The sequence below is a fragment of the Colius striatus genome, chromosome 19 (assembly GCF_028858725.1).
Source record: "Colius striatus isolate bColStr4 chromosome 19, bColStr4.1.hap1, whole genome shotgun sequence".
NCBI lineage: Eukaryota > Metazoa > Chordata > Aves > Coliiformes > Coliidae > Colius > Colius striatus.
In genome coordinates this window covers 5937533-5956453 of record NC_084777.1, presented here as the reverse complement: position 1 = coordinate 5956453, position 18921 = coordinate 5937533, and the positions used below count along the sequence as shown (strand labels likewise).

The 18921-nt window shown below is 50.0% G+C and overlaps 1 protein-coding gene across 1 annotated transcript; it reads right to left on the bottom strand.

The window, feature by feature from the left end:
* Positions 1 to 728: 728 nt before the first annotated feature.
* Positions 729 to 18921, bottom strand: CRAT (carnitine O-acetyltransferase). The gene is given in 16 exon segments (XM_062011838.1): positions 729 to 4236; positions 4773 to 4910; positions 5444 to 5506; positions 5964 to 6099; positions 6570 to 6692; positions 7169 to 7288; positions 7723 to 7823; positions 8812 to 8990; positions 9681 to 9855; positions 10421 to 10586; positions 11612 to 11665; positions 13793 to 13911; positions 14371 to 14634; positions 16437 to 16542; positions 18765 to 18858; positions 18861 to 18921. Coding segments are annotated over 16 exon segments (2115 nt in total). The 3' UTR covers positions 729 to 4020.

The window sequence follows — 18921 nt, the reverse complement described above, 5'->3', positions numbered from 1 at the left end:
AAGTAGCTATGGGTAGTAAAGTAACTTTCCAGTTGTTACAGCAAATACATTTTGTTAAGAACTGTTCAGTATTTGCCTATCCTGTTACCATCTGAAGGACCTGAGCACTGGATCTGCTTCGAGCGTGCATCCGAATAAAGAGGCATCTCGCAGCTTTCACAAGGACACTTGGTCTGACTGAGAACAGCTCAATTAAACTGAGGCAGGACATCAGGCCACACAACATGGTGGTACCATATGTTTCAGTTGGAGGACTGGTACCAATCACTTATGTCTTGCAAGCTTATTTATTTTCTCTTCATATCTCTTGTAAGTTAACTTACAAAGCCAGAAGGGAGATCACAACTCTCTTCCCCAAGGACAAGGCTGAAAGAGCAGGTTGTCTCAAGAGTGGCCAGTACTTCCCTAGCCTCTCTTAAGCTGTTAGGACTGACTGCTGGGAAAAAAACCTGTATGTGGAAGCACCTATTGAGAGCTAGAGCAGGGAAGAGGTTTCATCTCCTCATGGAGAGCAGTGTAGTATAAAAAGCTGTTCACATTACCTTCAAACCCAAGCTTCCTACAGTAATTCTTAGGAGTAAGGGAGAGGAAGAAGAGCTCTTGTAAGACACTGTAATAAACTCTCCTCTGTTCTCTGTGAGTTGTTTGTAATCTGCATCTTCTGCCTACTTTTGCTGTACCTTTCCAGAAATCTTTGCAATACTTGATGTAGTAGAAATTCCTTAGTGATCCCATGGATTTTCTTAACTAAATGGTGCTGTGCAGGAAAAAGATTTGAGCTCTGCCTTATCCTACATGTGTATGAAGTCTCTTGCCACTAGTTTTATGAAATGGAGTATTTTCTTTGGAATATGTGGCTTTGCAAGCAGATGCTTTTCTATTCCTCCCCTGTACTCAGGGGGGCTGGATGGAGATACTAAGACAATAAAAGGAAGGTGACGGAATGCTGTGGTTCCCTGTTCTTGCTGTCCCCACACAAATGTTCTGCCATAAGGGTGGTTACAAAACCTTCTGCAGTGTCTAAGGACATTTAAGCCTTTTTTTGTAGCACTTGTCTGTTTATTGTGTTTCAGTTTATTCAAAGAACCTGCCAAAACTTTGCATGACATGGATTACACTACCAAAACAACAGTATTTAACACAGCTAACCAGCAAAGCATGCAACACTACTAGGCTGTGTCATAAATTGCACTCATACCCCAAGAGTTATCTGAATATTTTCAGTCTATGCATTTCTTAAATTATTTGTTCCAAATGGGTAGTTTTTGTCTGGAACTGAAGTTTCTTGTACTCAATGTGCTCTTAAGACAACGGACATCTCATGATAAAACAGTTAGAAACAGGGAGGAGGTGAGTGTTCATGAAAAAAATGAAGGTATGAATCAGAAGGAGACCCCATTTTCAAGCTTGTACAGTAAGAAAAGACTTATTAAAGGAGGAAAAAACCCTTGTAATGATTTTAGTGTCCTTTCAAGCACTTCAAAAATCAGCTTCATTCATCTGAATTGCAGCTCTGTTGTAGCATTAAGGATGCTTTAAGTGGTTTATGAATCTTGTATCTCTTTCAGGGTGACAGTCTGCTTCTTGCAGCTGTACCCTGCTGAAGCTAGTTGGGAGATCCAGATTTAGATCCAGAACAGATCAATCCCATCTTCTGAGATAGTCACAGCAGTGTGTACTTCTGCTTAATCTTTAATAGGCACTTTCCATTGAGAGCCTTCCCCTTTGAGACAGACAGGGAAAAGGGCCAGTCTCAAATACTTCAGTGGCAATACTGCAGCATCAGTGGTTGAAGGCATTGCAGACAGGGAAAAATAACTCATCCCCAGCAACAGAGGCTGATTCAGTACAGGAGGGGAGGATTACTTTGGGAAAAGAACATTTTTTTTCCAACATAAAAGGCTCTGTAAAAACAGATGTTATTCCAGCAAGGTTTGGTCTTTTCTGTAGTGTTTACACAATCCCACTTTGATAATACTGAGTATCCTCTTGCAGTTTTCAGCCTAACTCATACAGAGCAGGGGTGTGTGCTTGCAGGGTTGTAGTGCTCCTGTTGGGGTGGGTTTTTTTTCACTATCTCACTCCATTCAAGATTCTTCTTAAAAGATCAACTAAATCCATGTAGATGTGAAGGTGGCAGTTCATACAATCACTGGCTGTGCAGGTGAGTTTCAGTTAAGTTTTCTTTCTTGAGGTTTATTTAGGTATAAGACAGAAGCTTTGAAATAACATTGTTAGGGAAGAAAATGCTGTAGTGTTGGCTTGTGTCTTTCAAGAAGCAAATCTGAATTCTATGGGTTTTTATGCTTTAAACAGGTTTAGTGCAAATGTCTTCATATATGTTCACCAAGGCACTTTGATCATGTTCCTTGCTGGTTTATGATCAAGAAAGTAGCAATTGTGATCAAGTATTTCCCTGTTAACAAAACAGACCATCAGACTCCTAATGCTTCTTGTGTATGGTGATGTCCCAGCAGCCACATCCTGAAGGGTTTGCAATTTCAATAGTAAAGTCCTGCTGCAGAAATAGCACTAGAATTCTTCATTACCATATGGTTTTACTAAATAAAAGTATAGTCAGGAGGTTGGATTCTGGCAGATTCATTGGAAATAGTGCTTACAAAAATTCCTATGCTACAATTGTTTGTTAATGTTGATTTAGAACCTCTTACTGTCTCAAGTTTGGCAACACCACCAGGAGATCGTTCTCTCCCACAACAGTGAGCTGGCACAAATCTGAGTAAGAAATAACTCCCAAGAGTGGCAGAAAAGGTGCTGTAGTGTTGCTGCCACAGTGCACAAACATTTACAGTGCCCTCTGTTCTCAGCTTTCTTCCTGCTTCTCAAGATTTTCTGCTTTGTTAAAGCAGAGTGCAGTGAAAGAAGGGTGATCCTGCAGCTGTTTTTCCTTTGGCTCTAACAGATTTGAGCTCTGGGAGCCAGAAATTGGAAGTATGTTCTGGAGTTCCTGATCAGAAACATTCTTATTTGTCCACAACTTGGGCATAACACACTATGCACAAATAATGTTGTTTCTGAAAGGAAGGTATAAAATCACGCTGGGTTCATGTGTGTGCCCTGAAGGAGACGAGGCATGTGGCCATCTGGCTGGTAAACAGGTCAGCATCTCTTTCTTCAGTTCCAAAGAAAGGTACAATGAAGCAAGTGTCTGCTAAATGCACAGGCAGTCCCTTCTCACCTCTGAAAATGTTAAGGTACACAAAGCCAAAGCTAGAACAAGCTGTGTAAGAGAAGTTTTGTGAGGAAAAAGCTTTATGCAGAGCCTGAAGATGAAGGGGTTGGACCACCACAGCAAGCCTAACAAAAAGCCCAAAACAACAACAAAACCACCTCAGTTTGTAGGGAATTGTATTCTGTTGTTAATAGGGTCAGTGCAACAGAGAGGAGATCCCAGCATCCTAAAATGAGAGGAAAGGGAACATTCCTAGGCCTGTGAGTCGTGTAATGGTCGGAGTGCCTGGCCTGAGCAGTGCAGGATACCCTGACGACACTGGATCTGCTCTGACTTAACAACTTCTTCCTCCAAAGTTCGATGGTGAAGTTTTGCTGCAGCAGCAGGAAAATCTTCAGCCAAGATTGAAAGATGCTGTGCTTTTCAGAAGGTTAAACCAGCAAAAAGGTGGTAATAGTTCATCTGACAATAAACATTTCCCCTGCTTTTCCTGGAGAACCGCCTTCCTCACCAAACGGGTTCAGATACTGGTGAGGACTGTGCTTTCTCTATTCCTTTACAGTACAATCATTTTTCAGTCCTCTTTGAGGACAGGAAGGTGCACATTGCATTGATGGGACAGGAACAGTCAGTTCTACTTTGGCTTAAGACTGTTTCACCACAGAGTCTAATACCTGCAGATGACTGTTCTGTAACAAATGGTAGATACCCTCTAGGCTCCAGGGCAAGCTGCCCCCTCAATCATTTTTCTGAGGAACTGGGAACTTCAGTGCATGAGAGACAGAGCCCCTTTAGTTGGGGGTTTTGCATCATGTCATGTTTGCCTCCTACAGTTTGGATTTGGGAGTGGACTGGAGCAAACTCCTCATGTCTAGCAGAGCTTTCTCAAGATAATGGGCCATGCGCGCTGCGTTTGTGTCAGCGCAGCTGTTGAAAGCTGAAATTGCAAAGTTGATGTGTTCATCCATAGGGTTGTAACAGATTCCGTAGCCATCTGGAACCACGGGACCAAAACACATCACACAGTCTGTCTTTGCAGGGACCTGTGGAGACAATGTGATTAAAAACTTCTAACCAGCCAGAGAGAAATGTAGCCATCAAATGCTAAGGGCCCTGTCACCGCCTGAAGGAGCTGCCATCCCACTGAAGTGCTCTAGAAGAGGGTCTGTTTGGTCAGACCCACCTGCCACCACACACATGATGGATTCTACTGCTTCACAGCAATGTGGGGATGTTTTTCCCTGCAGTTGCAAAGGAGTAATTCTCCCCAAGAGAAGTCCTAAGCAAAACACAGTAAGAATCACCACAGCAGATGAACCTGAAGCCATTCTGGTAGGTAACTTCATTTGATCTCACTTGCATTTAGACACCAAATGCTTCTGGTGCCCTTGGCTTTGGGTTTGCTGTTTTTTTTACAGGGTTGAGAGGGACTGTGGAAGCTGTAAGATCAGATCTGCAGCTTCATGTAGGCTTGAAAGTTTCTGTCCTCAAATGAAGATTAGCTTCTAACCGAAGGGAATGGAGGAGGAATGTGAACAAACTGAGAGAACACTTTTGTCTTTGTTCAGTTGAGTCCTACCTGGCTGGTTGAGAGGTTGAAGTGCATTGCAACAGCATATGCTGTGTCCATGAAGAGTTCAGGCATGCTCACCAGGTCCTCAATAGCTTGAAGCTTCAAGCCTAAGAGGTGACGGTCAATTGCATTGCCCCTTATTGCCTGTAAGGAAGGAAAACTAGATGAAAGCCTGTCTAGGAGGCAAACAAACAAAACTGCCAGCTGCTTTGGGTTGAAGAGAAGAACACTTAAAAAAACAACAATGTCTGTATGTTTAAAGTTTGAAAGAAAAGAGGTCTTGCCTTTAGAACCAAGAGTCAGTCTGGTTTGTAAGGACTGTGAAACTAAATGCACCAGTGGTGCAGCCATACAGTTCTTGATGATGGGCTCCCTCTGGTTTAAGGGGTTTTCATGCAACTTTGGCATTTATCAGCAACAATGACAGTGATAACTGAAGCTATTTTCATATCTGATTCTCTCCTTTAGGTCAGTCACAAAGGACACTTAAACCACTAGCTAGAGAGAAAGGATTCAGCCTGTGACCTATAGCACGGTCAGATCAGAGTTTGACCTCTGCAGCAGCACTAACAGTCACATTGTTGTGTCAGCAGAGGAAGCTTTTAAAGTCTTATCTTTCACCAGAACCCTCATTTGCTGGGTAACACCCCAAGTCTGGCTGCATGGAGGACACTCACCATATCTGTGTATTCCCTGTGGGCCTGGGTCGCTCTCCTCAGCAAGTCTGCTTTCTCCTGGTCCTGAGAACACAAAGATCTGCCTGTAAGTTGTTCAGCAGAATGGCAAACCTCATTTTGACTGTTCCTCTAGGACCGAGAGCACTTCTGCCCTCTGTGTCTGTACTAGGCTGATGTTTAGATTTACTAGACTTATTCCTTAAATCATTTTGTTTAGCTGTGTTACTTCATTCAGAATGGAGTTCTCCATCCATCAGCAGCAGAACTTAAGAGTAACTAAACAGACTTTTAGAGGGATATGCTTCTTTTTGGTGGGATAAGAAACATCTACATGTTGTTTCCCAGGCTTTCAGTACATGTGAAAGGAAAGCCAAACGAAACCCAACGTGTGTCTATGCTCCAAACCATGTTTTAACTCAGCTTCATCTAGGAAACCAGCTGATATGGGATTAGCCAAATCAGCAGCTTTCCCCTTTGCCTGGCAGGGAGTCCTCTTACTCCACTTGTTTGAGGTGCTCACCGGTGTGTCAGGGCTGTCCATTGACTGCACGAACTGGAGGGAGTCCACGGAGGCAGAGCGGATGGTGTCGGTGCGGCCCAGGCGGAACATCCGCAGCGACGCGCTCTCGTACGTGGCACAGGCGTGGCCATACATCCTGCGGGAGGGATGGGACAGTCCCACAAGTGGGTTTGCCCTGGGAGCAATGGCCTCTTCTCACAGAATCATTTTGATTGGAAAAGCCCTCTAAGCTGCTTTAAGCTCACCCTGCCAAGCCTATCACTAACCCATGGCTCTCAGCACCTCAGCTCCACGGCTTTGCAATAGCTCCAGGGATCGTTATGAAGCAGAAGAACTGGAGGAAAGGGGAAGACTTTGAGTCCCATTGACAGTTCAGCTCTGGTGCTTCATTACCAGGATTGTACACACATACACAGGTAAATCTCAGCTGTTGCTTGGCAGCTGCCACAGGTGAGATCTGCTCTTCAGTCCCAGTGCAAGGAGAAAACATGGGACTGTGAAGCAGGCCATGGCAGCCTCAGAGAGACTTTCCTGTGCTACCTTCATGAAGCTTAAATAATTGAGCCTGACAGTGAAGAGGTTGAAGGTGCCTGTTGGTTGTCTCACCTGTAATATGCTAGCTGCAAGGCCAGCTGGATAAAAGCATCAGGACTGATCTTCTCTGACTTGGGGAAGGACTTCCCAAATTGATGAAAGACTGAGACTTTGATATCCAGGTCTTCAACCATTCTGCAAGGAAAGAAAGAGATGTTCCTTTGACTGTTGCTTGTTCTTGTAACATAAAGGTATGGATTTGCTTTCACAAGGCTCAGAGAGAAGAGGCTATCTGCATCTGGCCTATGCAGGGACAGATGTCACCCAGATTTGTTGGGCAGCACCACAGAGAGGAAGGGTTTTTGACCACTGCTGAAAACTGTTGGCAGCTTAGATGGGCTTTTGTGTGTTTATGCTGCAGTATCCCCAGTTAGACCCAGCAAAGCCTTGTTCTTAGTAGGATGGGTCAATAACTATCCCTTTCCAGCACCTTGGAGGTGGCTTTAGTGTGCTTTTCAGCCAGGTTCACTGCTGGTAACCTACGAAATCACTGGGAAAACTCCCTGGCTGCAGTGGGGGAATCCTCACTTAAACCACTGAGCTGTTCTCAAGGGGACTGTGTGTGACTCCTGCAGCCACTGGCTGAGACCTCGCCACTGCCTCATACTTACATGTTGAGGTTCTGCTTTGCCTTCTCTATGTCAGTCTTGATTTCTGGAGTGATGTTAAACCGCAGCTTTTTGGGCATTGGCAGAGGAATCATGGGTGATCTCACCAGCTCAGGTTTCTTCCTGCATAGAGAAATGACTGTTTAACCAGAGGCTCAGCTAAGCACACCAGAACCCGGGTAGGACTGCCCAGGATGTCTTCCCTAACACCTTGGGACACTAGTCACGGGCTGGAAAAGTCTTCACAGTGCCATTACAGTGTTTTCTGAAGAACATGAATGAAATGCCTTGTGTGCCTTCTGCCCAAAAGAAACATTCCAACCAGGCCTGAACAGTGCAGTTCCCTGAGAAGGGAAGCAGTAGCAAAACTCACCAGAGTAGCTTGGCACTCAATTCTCATCATGAATACAAGAACTGGGATACCTAATTAGCATGTCACTGCCCTTTCTCCAGAACAAGTTCCCAGGGAGGGAGCTGTGAAGAGGCATGTTCTTGGGGAGCAGGTGCCTTAAAGCCTCTCTGCAGCGCTGAGGAGAAGCAGAGGAGGCAGGACTCACGTGTACTCCACGATGTGATCCAGAAGAGCCACAATGGGTGGGCCTTCTGAGGGAGCGTGCTCGTACACAAGACCACAGGAGCCATCTTCAGCAATGATGAACTATGAGAGAAGCAGGAGAGGACAGCTGAAGACACATATCCAGTGTGTGAAGCAGGAGCTAGCCAGAGAGATCTTAGTATCTCCCTGCTCTGGAATGGACAGTGATCCTGTCCTTGCACACTGGAAAGGTGACACAAAGGTCTCATGTAGCAGAACAGCAAGAGGAGCCTTTCAGCAGGCGTGGAAGATCTGCCAGCACTGTTGCAGTTTTGCATGATTAATTGGCAAGAGCCTGGCTGAGAGACACGCTGCTGTGCCTGGTGTCCTGGCACTACAGAGTGGGTCAGTGGTGTTGATTTACTGAGATGCAGGAATAACATCACCCTGTGCTGGCTTACACCTGCTTTGCAATTAGCTGCAGCATGTAAGCTTTGTCCCATCAATGAAGAGTTCCAAAGAGGAACAAAATAGCTGGGAACATGATAAGGAGTTCAGCACATATGAGAAGAATCTTTTAAGGTACCATAGCTACTACTCACAAGCCAGGATGTAGGAGCTAATGAAGGGGAAGCTCAGATAGCAGCTGCTGTCAGAGGCTCTTGACAAGACTGAATGGAGATCAGAGAGATGCTGTGGGATGGCAGTTCATGTTGGAATAAAACCCAACCCAAAAAGCCATCGGGCAGCTTGTGGCAGAAACAACAAAAGTTAGAGGAGATCCAAGGAACAGACCTCCCTGTGCTGGGCTGCCTCCAAGCAGACAGGGCATTGTTCACTGCAGGCAGAGAATTGATTCACAAGGAACACAAAAGAACTGCTCCACTGAATCAGCGTGGGCTGAGAGAAGCAGAAGCCCCTGAGGCAGGGATGAGCGTGTGTGGCGACCGCAGGGGCAACCGCGGCATCTCCTCAGCCGCCACGCCTCGGCTCCCCTGTTTCTCTGCTCTCGCTACGAGGAAAACTCCTCCTCCAGTGTTTGTAGTCTCAGGAGAAAGAAATCTCTGCCCCAGACCCGTGTCTCCAGCACCTTCAGCAGCTCGGCAGGTACCTGCAGGGTTTTGTCGAACCAGCGGTTGCCGCTGTTCCAGCGGCTGCCCCCGCCGTGCAGCATCTGCGCGGCCACGCGGCTCCGGTACACGTCGTCGGACACGCGCGGCATCGGCGCGTCCAGGCACACGGTGCAGATGCTCCTCTCGATCGCCCGCACGGACTCCTTGTTGGTCTTGTCTGGAGGGAAAGAAGGAAGGGGAGGTGTTTGAATTGGGCTCCCAAGCTCAAGAGGGACAGGGAACTGCTGGAGAGAGGCCAGGGCAGGGACACCAAGGTGCTGAGGGGACTGCAGCATCTCCCTTGTGAGGGAAGGTTGCGAGAACTGGGGCTGTTCAGCCTGGAGAGGAGAAGGCTGAGGGGGGACCTTATAAACACTGATCAGTACCTAAAGGGTGGGTGTCAGGGGGATGGGGTCACACTTTTCTCTGTAGTGACCAGGGACAGGACAAGGGGTAATAGGCACAAGCTGGAACAGAAACAGTTCCACTGGAACACAAGGAGAAACTCCTTTGGTGCTGAGCTGAGGGAACCCTGGCCCAGGCTGCCCAGGGAGGGTGTGGAGGCTCCTTCTCAGGAGGTTTCCAAACCCACCTGGACACGTTCCTGTGCCCCTGAGCAAGGGGAACCTGCTTTAGCAGGGGTTGGGCTGGAGCAGCCCTGCAGGGCCCTTCCAACCCCCACCATTCTATTATTCTTGCCACTGGGCTCTATCAGTTCTTTGAGGTTCACCCTCAGCCTTCCCTTCTCCAGGCCAAACAGCCTCAGGTCCTGCAGCCTTTCCTCATAAGAAATACATTCCAGACCCTTGATTATCTTGGTAGCCTTTGGATCCCCTTGGTAGTTCAGCATTCATGGTGTGTTACAGACCTTTCAGAAGGTTGTTGTAGGCTTTTGCCCAGCTGTTCCGGTGGTTGGTGGTGAGGATCCCAATAGGTTCTTTGTTTGTTTGGAGGGAGGTGTTCCATATCTTCTCGAGCTGAATGAAGAGCTGGTCAGTGGTAAGAGGACTTCCATCACTGTTGTAAACATCCAGCTCAAAGAACTGAAGGTGAGAAGAATGGACAGATACAGAACATGAGAGAAGGTCTTTACTGTCTAGCCCCAGAAACAGGGATCAGCCACTTTGAGGAGGTAAGACCTAACCCAACGATTCAGCTTGTAGGCAGACCTTTGAAAGCTGCTCAGAACTGAGAGACTCAGGTCCAACTTCCTCTGCAAGGCATAAATTCAGACCAGATCTTCAGATGCTCTGAATCCACAGCAATGAGGCTCAAAACACACCAATTCCCGTTTCTAAGACTTGGCTGGGGTGGTAGGGTTTTGTTACCCAATTTCCACCTGCAATTTCTAGTTCCAGACATGATCTCTGGACTTTGAGAGCCAGGAATTGCAGGGAAGAGACACAGAGAAAGAGCATTTTGCTGCCTTGTGGTCTGTTGCTGACAGCTAAGGCCAAAAGGAGATAAGAGGGGCAGGACAGAATCCCCGGTGAGGCAAAGCCTGTGGGCAGAGGCTGCCTGTTATTCCCTTTCCTCTGGCTTGCAGCTAGCTGAAAGGGACACCTGCATCTCAACCAGCCTCCCTGGAAAGCTCAGCAGCTGCCATACCTGGAAGTTGTGAACCACTGTGATGTGTCTGGATTGCTTTTTGCCTTTGGCATAGTTGACAATGGAGTCTCGCTTGGGCCCGGGGATGCGGCAGGATGAGAGGATCTGGTAGTACTGGTTCATGCAGAGGGGCTTCCCACCCAGGTACTCCACTGGAAGGGTCTCACTGAAGACACAGCAAGGTAAGGAGGAAGAGAGAGAGAGAAAAGTAGATGGGTCAGAAGGCCTGCACCTCCCCACACAAGACATGCACAGGCTCAGCCATGCAGCTGCTGCCACCTACTCCAGCAAGACCTAAATGTGTTGGTGGTATGCAAAAGGGGCTGCCATTCCTACCAGCTTGCTTAGTAGGGGCTGCAAAAATGTCTGTTTGCTGGCTTTTCATTTGGGAAGGGGGAAAACACTACCCTCTGTGTAACACCAGAGAAATAGATCTCTGGACCTACTACAGGGCAGGCACCATGCTGTCTGCAGAGGAGACTCCAGGCACAATATCCTGGGGGATAGATTGTTTCCTGTGGAATGGCAGAAAGAGGTTTTCAGCTATAATTTTGGGTGGCAAGGGTCTGATGTGCTATCTGTGACTCAGGAACTAGACTGGGACTCAGTTAATCACTTGAGCAGCCCTAATCCAACTGTCCTTCTCATGGCTGGCCCTGAGCCTTGTCTGAGTGGGGATGTGAAGGTGTGATGTTGGTAACATGTTGGTAAACATGTTTTTGGAACATAAATAAGGCATGTTCAGCAGAGGTTTGCTGGTGAGAAGACAAAGAGGAGGGAGGAACAAGCTTCTGCATAGCCCATCCCATCTAGCTGGGAGATGAGAAACACCAGAAACCCAAACTGAGAGAAACACATTCCTGCTGCCTGAGCTGTAACTTGCTCTGTGGGCAAACAAAAGTATGTAACTCCCCAGGACTGCCAGTCAGGGTCACTCCCTCTGAGCACATCCATGTGCCAATGAAAGTACTAAGGTAAACAAAGAGCATGAAGAAAGAATAGTGCATTTGTTTTTTTCCAGGGGTGATGACTTTGGCAGTGAGCAAGGATGGTGAGGGCAATTATCTCTTTTCAAACATGTGCTGTCCTCTCTTGCCTTTCCATTTGGAAAGGGGATTTTTTGACTAGGCTCAGCCTCTCTGTGACAGTAAGGAACACGTGAGAGAGAAGTCAGGAGGGTCACTAACTCACTTGTCAATCATGGTCTTGAAATCCAGGATGCCCTCGATCAGCTTGGCTGCAAACCTGGAAAAACATCAAATGTAAGAAGTTGAGACTCAGACCCAGAACATCTGGGGCTGAGGAATGAGCTGAGGAGGGGTAGCAGAGCTGCTCTCTGCTCCTCACAAAGTTCAGCCTTTCTGCCAACCCCTCTTGTGCCTATCTCTGATTAGCTGCTGGAGCCACTCTGACACTGCTGGACAGTCCTACCAAGTAGCACTTTGGTTTTTTAATGCATCTTACTTTATAACCAAGGAACTCTGGACAGCTTTCAAGAAAGCTGGGTTCAGGCCAGATGCATAAATGAACCTCTAGCAGCAGCATTTTTTACTGATGTGTTGTGATATTTATCACATCCTAGTTCTCAGTCTCAGCACTAAAACAGCAACAAGAAAAGGGGATTTGTGCCCTTCCCTGGCCAGGGGCCACTGCTGAGTTTCAAGCCAAGATGCAGCTGTATCTCTCTACATCCAAGACTTACTACTGCTGACTTAGTTGCTACCTAGTGAATGTTCTGCTAATGCAACTCTTAAGATCATTGCTCTGGCATTGAGGGATCTGAAGCAACTGCAGACACTGAGGTGTTTACTGGGATCAACATAAACAGTGGCAATGCCAGCTCCCAGCAGGGAGGGAGGCTGTGACAAACCACATCCAACTGCTCAGCTGGGAGTGACAGGTTGGCCTCCTCTGACCTGGGAGCTCCCACCCACGCATGGGAGGAAGGAGGCAGGAGGTCACTGGGACAAAAGGCTGCAGTCAGCAGAGCTTCAAAGGCTTTGAAGTGCTGGGATCACTTGGCATTTGCAAGCAGTGTCATCTCGATTTGCTCAGCCTACCCACCCCTGAGTAAAGATCAAAGGATATTTCTGTTAAATAAGACACCCTGCAAAGCAGTTTTCAATGAAAATTTCCCAGCCTTATTGCAAAAGCTGAGGAAGTAAAACAGCTGGGAAAGGACAGTGAGAGAGCCTGTGCTCCTCTCCAGGGAGCAAGCAGCCAGGGAGCAGGGGTAGGGCTTGAGGGGGAAAGAGGGGAGATGTTAGTTGCCATGGCTTCAGCCAGTACTGTTGCCAGACTAAGGAATGGAGAACACTTTCTAAACATGCCTTCTGCTTTAGTCTCAAGCCATGTTGTCAGACTCCTTCCTGCAGCCACAAGCTATACAAACATGATTGTATTTTCCTTGGGAGTGCAGCTTCTCAGTTCCACTGGCTGAGGCATTTGTGCTCCAGATCTTAGCTGCTGTTTGGATAACTTAGGAGTAACACCAGAGAGGGAAGTCTTGCACTGTCCCTGTAAGGCTCACCCTCTGCACCCTTGCTCAGGTGTATCCAAGGGAGTGGAAGGGAGGATTTGTTCTCAGCCTCCCTGCTCCCCTGGCTGGTATTTTTCATCTGCTACTTGGGCTTAAACCACGACAGCAGTGCTGACTGATAACTGTGGCAAAGGTAATGCTGTACAAGGGTCAATGCTGAAGTTTTTCAGGTGAATTGAATGCACTCAGAATGCTTGTTAAAAACTAAAAGAAGAGAGGACACAGCAGGGTTTGATTGCAAAGAAAAGCTGGAAGTGGAGAGGCTGGAAGTGGAGAGGCTGGACACTGAGGTTTCCCAAACCATAAATCACAAGTGAAACGACACAGCAGGGGATGGTCTCTGCAGGAACAGACTGAGTGACAGTCCCTGCAGCAGGCTCCCCCAGCCCTGCAAACCAGCAAACTCCAGAGGCATTTCTGCTTGGTTTCCCTGACATGCCTGGGCTACTTTTTATGCCTCCTTTTACTGCACATGCAATTTTAGTGGCTCGTAGTCTTTAGTGTGTCAGCCACATCCTCACAGTGCCTCCAGCACTGTCTTGCAATGAAGATCCGTGCTAGAGCAAAGACCAAAACAGGTTTTTAGTCTGTGTTGAGTACCTGAACTCTGGTTTTCCCTCCTTGATGAAATATTTAGTCTGGTGCAACGGGTATATTTCCTTAGGACAGCCTGGCAATGTTTTGGTATCCATACAGCCCTCTTGCACAGCTCTCAGACTCGGGGACCACATGATACTCACTCTTCTTTCCCAACCAGCCTAAACACCCTCCTCCCTGTCCAGCACACAGCTCATCCCATCTGAAACCTAGGGGAAGGCAGAAAAGGACTTTACCTGAGCTGACCTTGTCGATCCAGAAAATCCTGCTTAGGTAAAACCACCCCTGGGCTGGAGTGGACCACGACTGGCAGGCGATACTCCAGGTAAGCTGTCTTCAGCCACCAATCCGAGAGCTGGGGTGGAGAAAGGCAACATGCAGGCACAGCATCTGCTGCTGTTTGACCCAAGCCAAGCTGAACAGCCTCAGCCTCCTGCCCCAGTTCTGTCCCACACTTTGCAAACAGACTATTTGGGGTTTGTTGCTTTGCACTTGGAAGGGTAGGGATAGGTTTGAGCAAGGCAGTGCAAGACTCAAACAGGGTTTCCTTCAGCTCCCCGGGAGAGCTGTGTGATGCTCACAGGTCTGAGGCTTCAGCAGCCACAGGCAGTGACAGTGACTGCCTGCTCTGCCAGCAATCTCTCTGCTCACCCAAGTCCCCGTGAGGAGCTTGCACGGCTCGGGGAGCTCAGCAGCAGATTGCTCACGGAGGTGATGCCATCAAACCACAGTGGATACAACCAGGACACCGGAGGGGTTTGCATCAGACCTCCACCCTCCCCAACCAGAGCCTTGCACCACAGTCCCAACCTACCCAGTTCTCTGTTTTCTTGGCTCTCCTCTCCAGGCCCTTCTGCAGCCTCTCCCCGACACCTCCCGGCTTGCGGAACTCGGCCACCAGCTCCTGCGTGTGGCTCAGCTCCTCCTCGCTGATGATGGGCTTCAGGGCCTGCAGGTACCGGTCCAGTGTCTGCTGCAGCGGCGGCACGGGCAGCTGGGGCAGCGCCTCCTGGTGCAGCTGCAGCCTGCCCGGGATCTTGCCCAAAGCTGTCGGTTTCAGCAGGCCATAGGGCCTGGCCTGCAAAAGCACACAGCAAACATCCAGCCTGAACATCCCCCCAGAGGTGAGCATGAGGTGGTGGAGAGCCTGGAGCTGGGGGCTCTGAGGGCACGGGGAGCAGAGCACAAGGCACAGCGCTGCTGCTTGTAGGACATCCAGAAAAGCTGCAAGAGAAACTCGATCTGCCAAGACACCAACTCAGCTCATCAGAGAAAATGGTGCCAGGATGATGATACATCTCCCAGCTGGGCTCCTTCCAGCTGATGGGCTCTGTGTGCTCAGCAAAGTCAAACCCTTCATCCCACAGTAAGTCAGGGAAGAAACACTCATCTCCTCTACTGTCAGAAACTCTGTCACTGCTTTTTACAACTGTCTAAGGCCAGAAAGTTAAGCAGAACCCTTGTGCCAATTCAAACTACTCTCTGAGCTTTGAGGAGGCAGAATTTAGGTAAGGTTGGGGCAGCATGAAAAGATGTCTGTGACTGGAGGGTTTGGGACAAGGCTCCTTCTGCTGGCTCCTTGCCAGCAGGTCGAGGGAGGTTCTGCTGCCCCCCTACTCTGCCCTTGGGGGCCTCATCTGAAGTCCTGTGTCCAGTTCTGGGCTCCCCAGTTCAAGAGAGATGGAACTGCTGGAGAGAGGCCAGTGCAGGGCCACCAAGGTGCTGAGGGGACTGGAACATCTTCCTTTTGAGGAAAGGCTGTGGGACCTGGGGCTGTTCAGCCTGGAGAAGAGAAGGCTGAGGGGGCACCTCATTAATATTTGTAAGTATCTCACTGGTGGTGTCAGGAGGTTGGGGCAGTACTTTTTTCTATGGTATCCAGCAACAGGACAAGGGGTGATGGGATGAAGCTGGAACACAAAAAGTTCCATTTAAACATAAGAAAAAACTGTTTCAGTGAGGGAGCCCTGGCACAGGCTGCCCAGGGACGGTGTGGAGGCTCCTTCCTTGGAGGGCTTCAAACCCACCTGGACACGTTCCTGTGTGACCTGATCTAGGTGATCCTGCTTCTGCAGGGGGGTTGGACTGGATGATCTCTAAAGGTCCCTTCCAACCCTGCCATTCTGTGATTCTGTGATTCTTCTTTGCTGGTGAAGCTCCCAGTAACTGCAAGACCCAGCTAACTGAAGAGAACCAGAAGTACCAGTACGGGACTGGCCAAATGACAGGAGCCTTTGGAGAGGGAACGGGGAGAACTGTTCAGGAAATTGTGGGTGATACCAACAGGCTCCTGGGATCCAAGAGGGTCAACGTGGGAGTGAAAGCCTTAGAAAGCACTGTACCATTTCCCTGGGTGGAGAAATGACACAGAGCAAAACCCAGTTGCTCACCAGGAGATGAACTTGGTAGCTTTCCACAAAATAACAGCATCCTCCTGGGTGAATTGGGTTGCATGTCCTTCAGCTTAAAGACATTTAAATTGTACTCTTAAGAGGTTTTCAGCTCCCTCTGCTCCTCCCCCTCTATTAGATCTGCTGAATCAGACACTCTCCTACAGGACTCTGGACTCTGCATCGTCAGTGCACTGAGGATGATAAAGCCACTGAGAACATGCCCTTTGATTCAACCAGAAGATAGCTGCCCCCCAACCTCCTCCCAGCAGTTAAGCACAGAGAAGAAGAAGGTGCCAAAGCCTCTGTGTGGTGCTGAGCCCCCAGAGAAAATGCCCCTATGCTCTCTGTGGGACCTGACAAGAACTATGAGATCAAGGTTGGGAGAAGAGATGTTAACAAGAGAAGGAGGAACGACTGAAGCATGACAGAAGAGTGGAGCTGGGAAGAAATGAAGGGTGTTAAGCATGGCAGCATGGGCATACTGTACCTTCTCCTCTGCTTGCTTCTGCTTCCTATCCATGGCTGGTAGGACAGAAAAGATGGTAAAGCTCTCCCTCGGCCCTTCTCGGCTTCCTCTTCCCCCTGACAATGTGCTGCCCGCGCAGGGCGTCACCTTATTAGCAAACTGCCACATGACTGCCCTCAGCAGAGAGAGGGCTGGAGCCAGGCCCAGGAGACAGAGGATGGGGGTAATCACACTCTCACGTTGCATCAACTGCCACAAAGGTGCCTTTCTGGGAAGCCCTCCCACAGGCACTGGCTGCTGGTGCTGCGTTGCCCACTTGGTGTTTGCTGATCGCTGCTGTGTGGGCAGAGTCTCTGATCAATAGCTCTGGGCCTCCTCCAGCCATGGTAGAAGGGAAAGTGCTAAGGACAACGTTCCCTCAGGCTGTGCTTGGCCCCTGAAACAACAGCAGCCTGAGAGAAGCCTGAACATCAGGCAGGAAAGACCCCAATTTACATCACCAGACTGGGCTGCCACCAGATGGGATGAGCTACAAGGAGGATTTAGGTAGGTGATGGGGAATTTAGTGCTTTGGTCAGGCAAAGGTAGTCAGAGGGTGTCAGATATGTGAGGGACAGCTCTCCAGCAGGAACTGGACAGTGACCCAGCGTTGCTGGAGGGGATGGTGGGACTGGTTGCAGCAAATTCAGTCTGGGGCTAAAGGTGGTGTGTTAACTGCTCTAACACCTCGTGCATGTTGTGGGGTCATTATTGCAACCTGAGACCTGAAGGAGTTCTGGGTTGTCAACCCTTAATAAAACAGAATTCCAAAGCAGAGTCACAACAGACCTGTGCAGCCCCATGGAATGTCCCCCCTCCTTCCTGTCTGTCTAATGGACTGAGGGGCAGACAAGCACTTCTGCATGGCTAAGATGAAGTATGATGGTGACCAACAAGCCTCAGATTTCCCCTGGGGCAAGGGTGAAAATCCCAAACCAACTTCACTTAAAACACCACATGTTAAACCATGGAATGGATCTGTATCTTTCCTGTCCTCTGCTTCTTTGGTTGGAGGTCAAACTCAAGTGTTTGGTGGAAGGAGGAATAGCCATCCTGACCGAACAGAGGAGGCAGCTGGCAGCAAACAGAGCAAACAGTGCACCTTTCCCCACAAGCAACAGGGAAAACGAACACCAGCGAGGAGCAGGGTGTGCAGCTGGTGGGCTGGCACTGCTCCCAAGCTAAGTTCCAAAGCAGCAGATGACCTTTTCCAGAGCTTGCAAAGCTGGTGGGAAATCCACCTGCAGCATGGGGCTGGGGGGAGGAGGAATTTCAGAGCAGTGTCTGATTGCCAGCACAGCCACAACATCAAGTGTCAGATGACAGAGGTTTGTCTTTTTCTTTTATTTTTAAATTAGAAGCTGGAGGAACCCCTCAAGCTTGGAGACACCCAGCCCTGCCTGGCCCCTCAAGTGTCTGTGGCAGTGATACCGATGTGGTAATGGACATAAGCTGGAGCACAAGCAGTTCCACTGGAACACAAGGAGAAACTCCTTTGGTGCTGAGGGGAGGGAGCCCTGGCCCAGGCTGCCCAGGGAGGGTGTGGAGGCTCCTGTTCCTGTGCCCCCTGAGCGAGGGGAACCAGCTTTAGCAGGGGGTTGGGCTGGAGGAGCTCTGCAGGGCCCTTCCAGCCCCCACCATGCTGGGGTTCTATGAGGGAACCCATCATATAGCTGCTGTCATCTCGCTCTGCCTCTGTCTGTTTGCTCAGAGGTCTTCGAGACCCGCCTGGACGTGTTCCTATGCGACCTGATCTAGGTTGACCTGCTTCTGCAGAGGGGTTGGACTGGACGCTCTCTAAAGGTCCCTTCCAACCCTGCCATTCTAGGATTCTATGACCCGGCTCGGGGCCGGCAGCTTTAACGTCCAAGCCCGCGCCGAGAGCCGCATCCCGGGCTTCGCCCAGCCCTGGCCATAGTCCTTCCCCGCTGTCCTCCAGCCCTCAGCTCTGCCGAGCGCCCCACCGTGCCGTGTCGCCTCAGCGTACACCGAGAAACCGTGCGGAGGCTCCCCTGGAGCCGCCCGGGCTCGGCCGCGCCGCCGCGGCTCTGCGCCGGCTGCGGGAGCGGCGCCGGCCCGTGACAGCGGCGGCACGGCGGGTGGTGCCGGAGCCGCGCCGTCCCTCGCCCGTTCTCACCGCGCCCCGGGCCGCTCGGAGCGACGGAGCGGGCGGGGAAGCCCCGGGGCCCCGCGGCCCGTCCCTCCCGTTCCGCTGCGGCGGGCGGCGCGGCGCGGCCGCCGTCACTTCCCTCCCCCGCGGGTCCCGGCCCAGGCCGGAGGCCGCTCCCGGTGCCCGCGGCTGGCACTTACCACGGCCCTTGCCACGAAGGCCAGCATGGCTCCGCGCGCGCCCGCGGCACCGGACACCGCCCGCCGCAAGGACACCGGGCGCCGCAGCCCCGCCGGCCGCCAGGGGGCGGGGCCGGCCCGCCGCTGCCTTGGAGCCGGGCGAAGCCCGCGCCGCCAT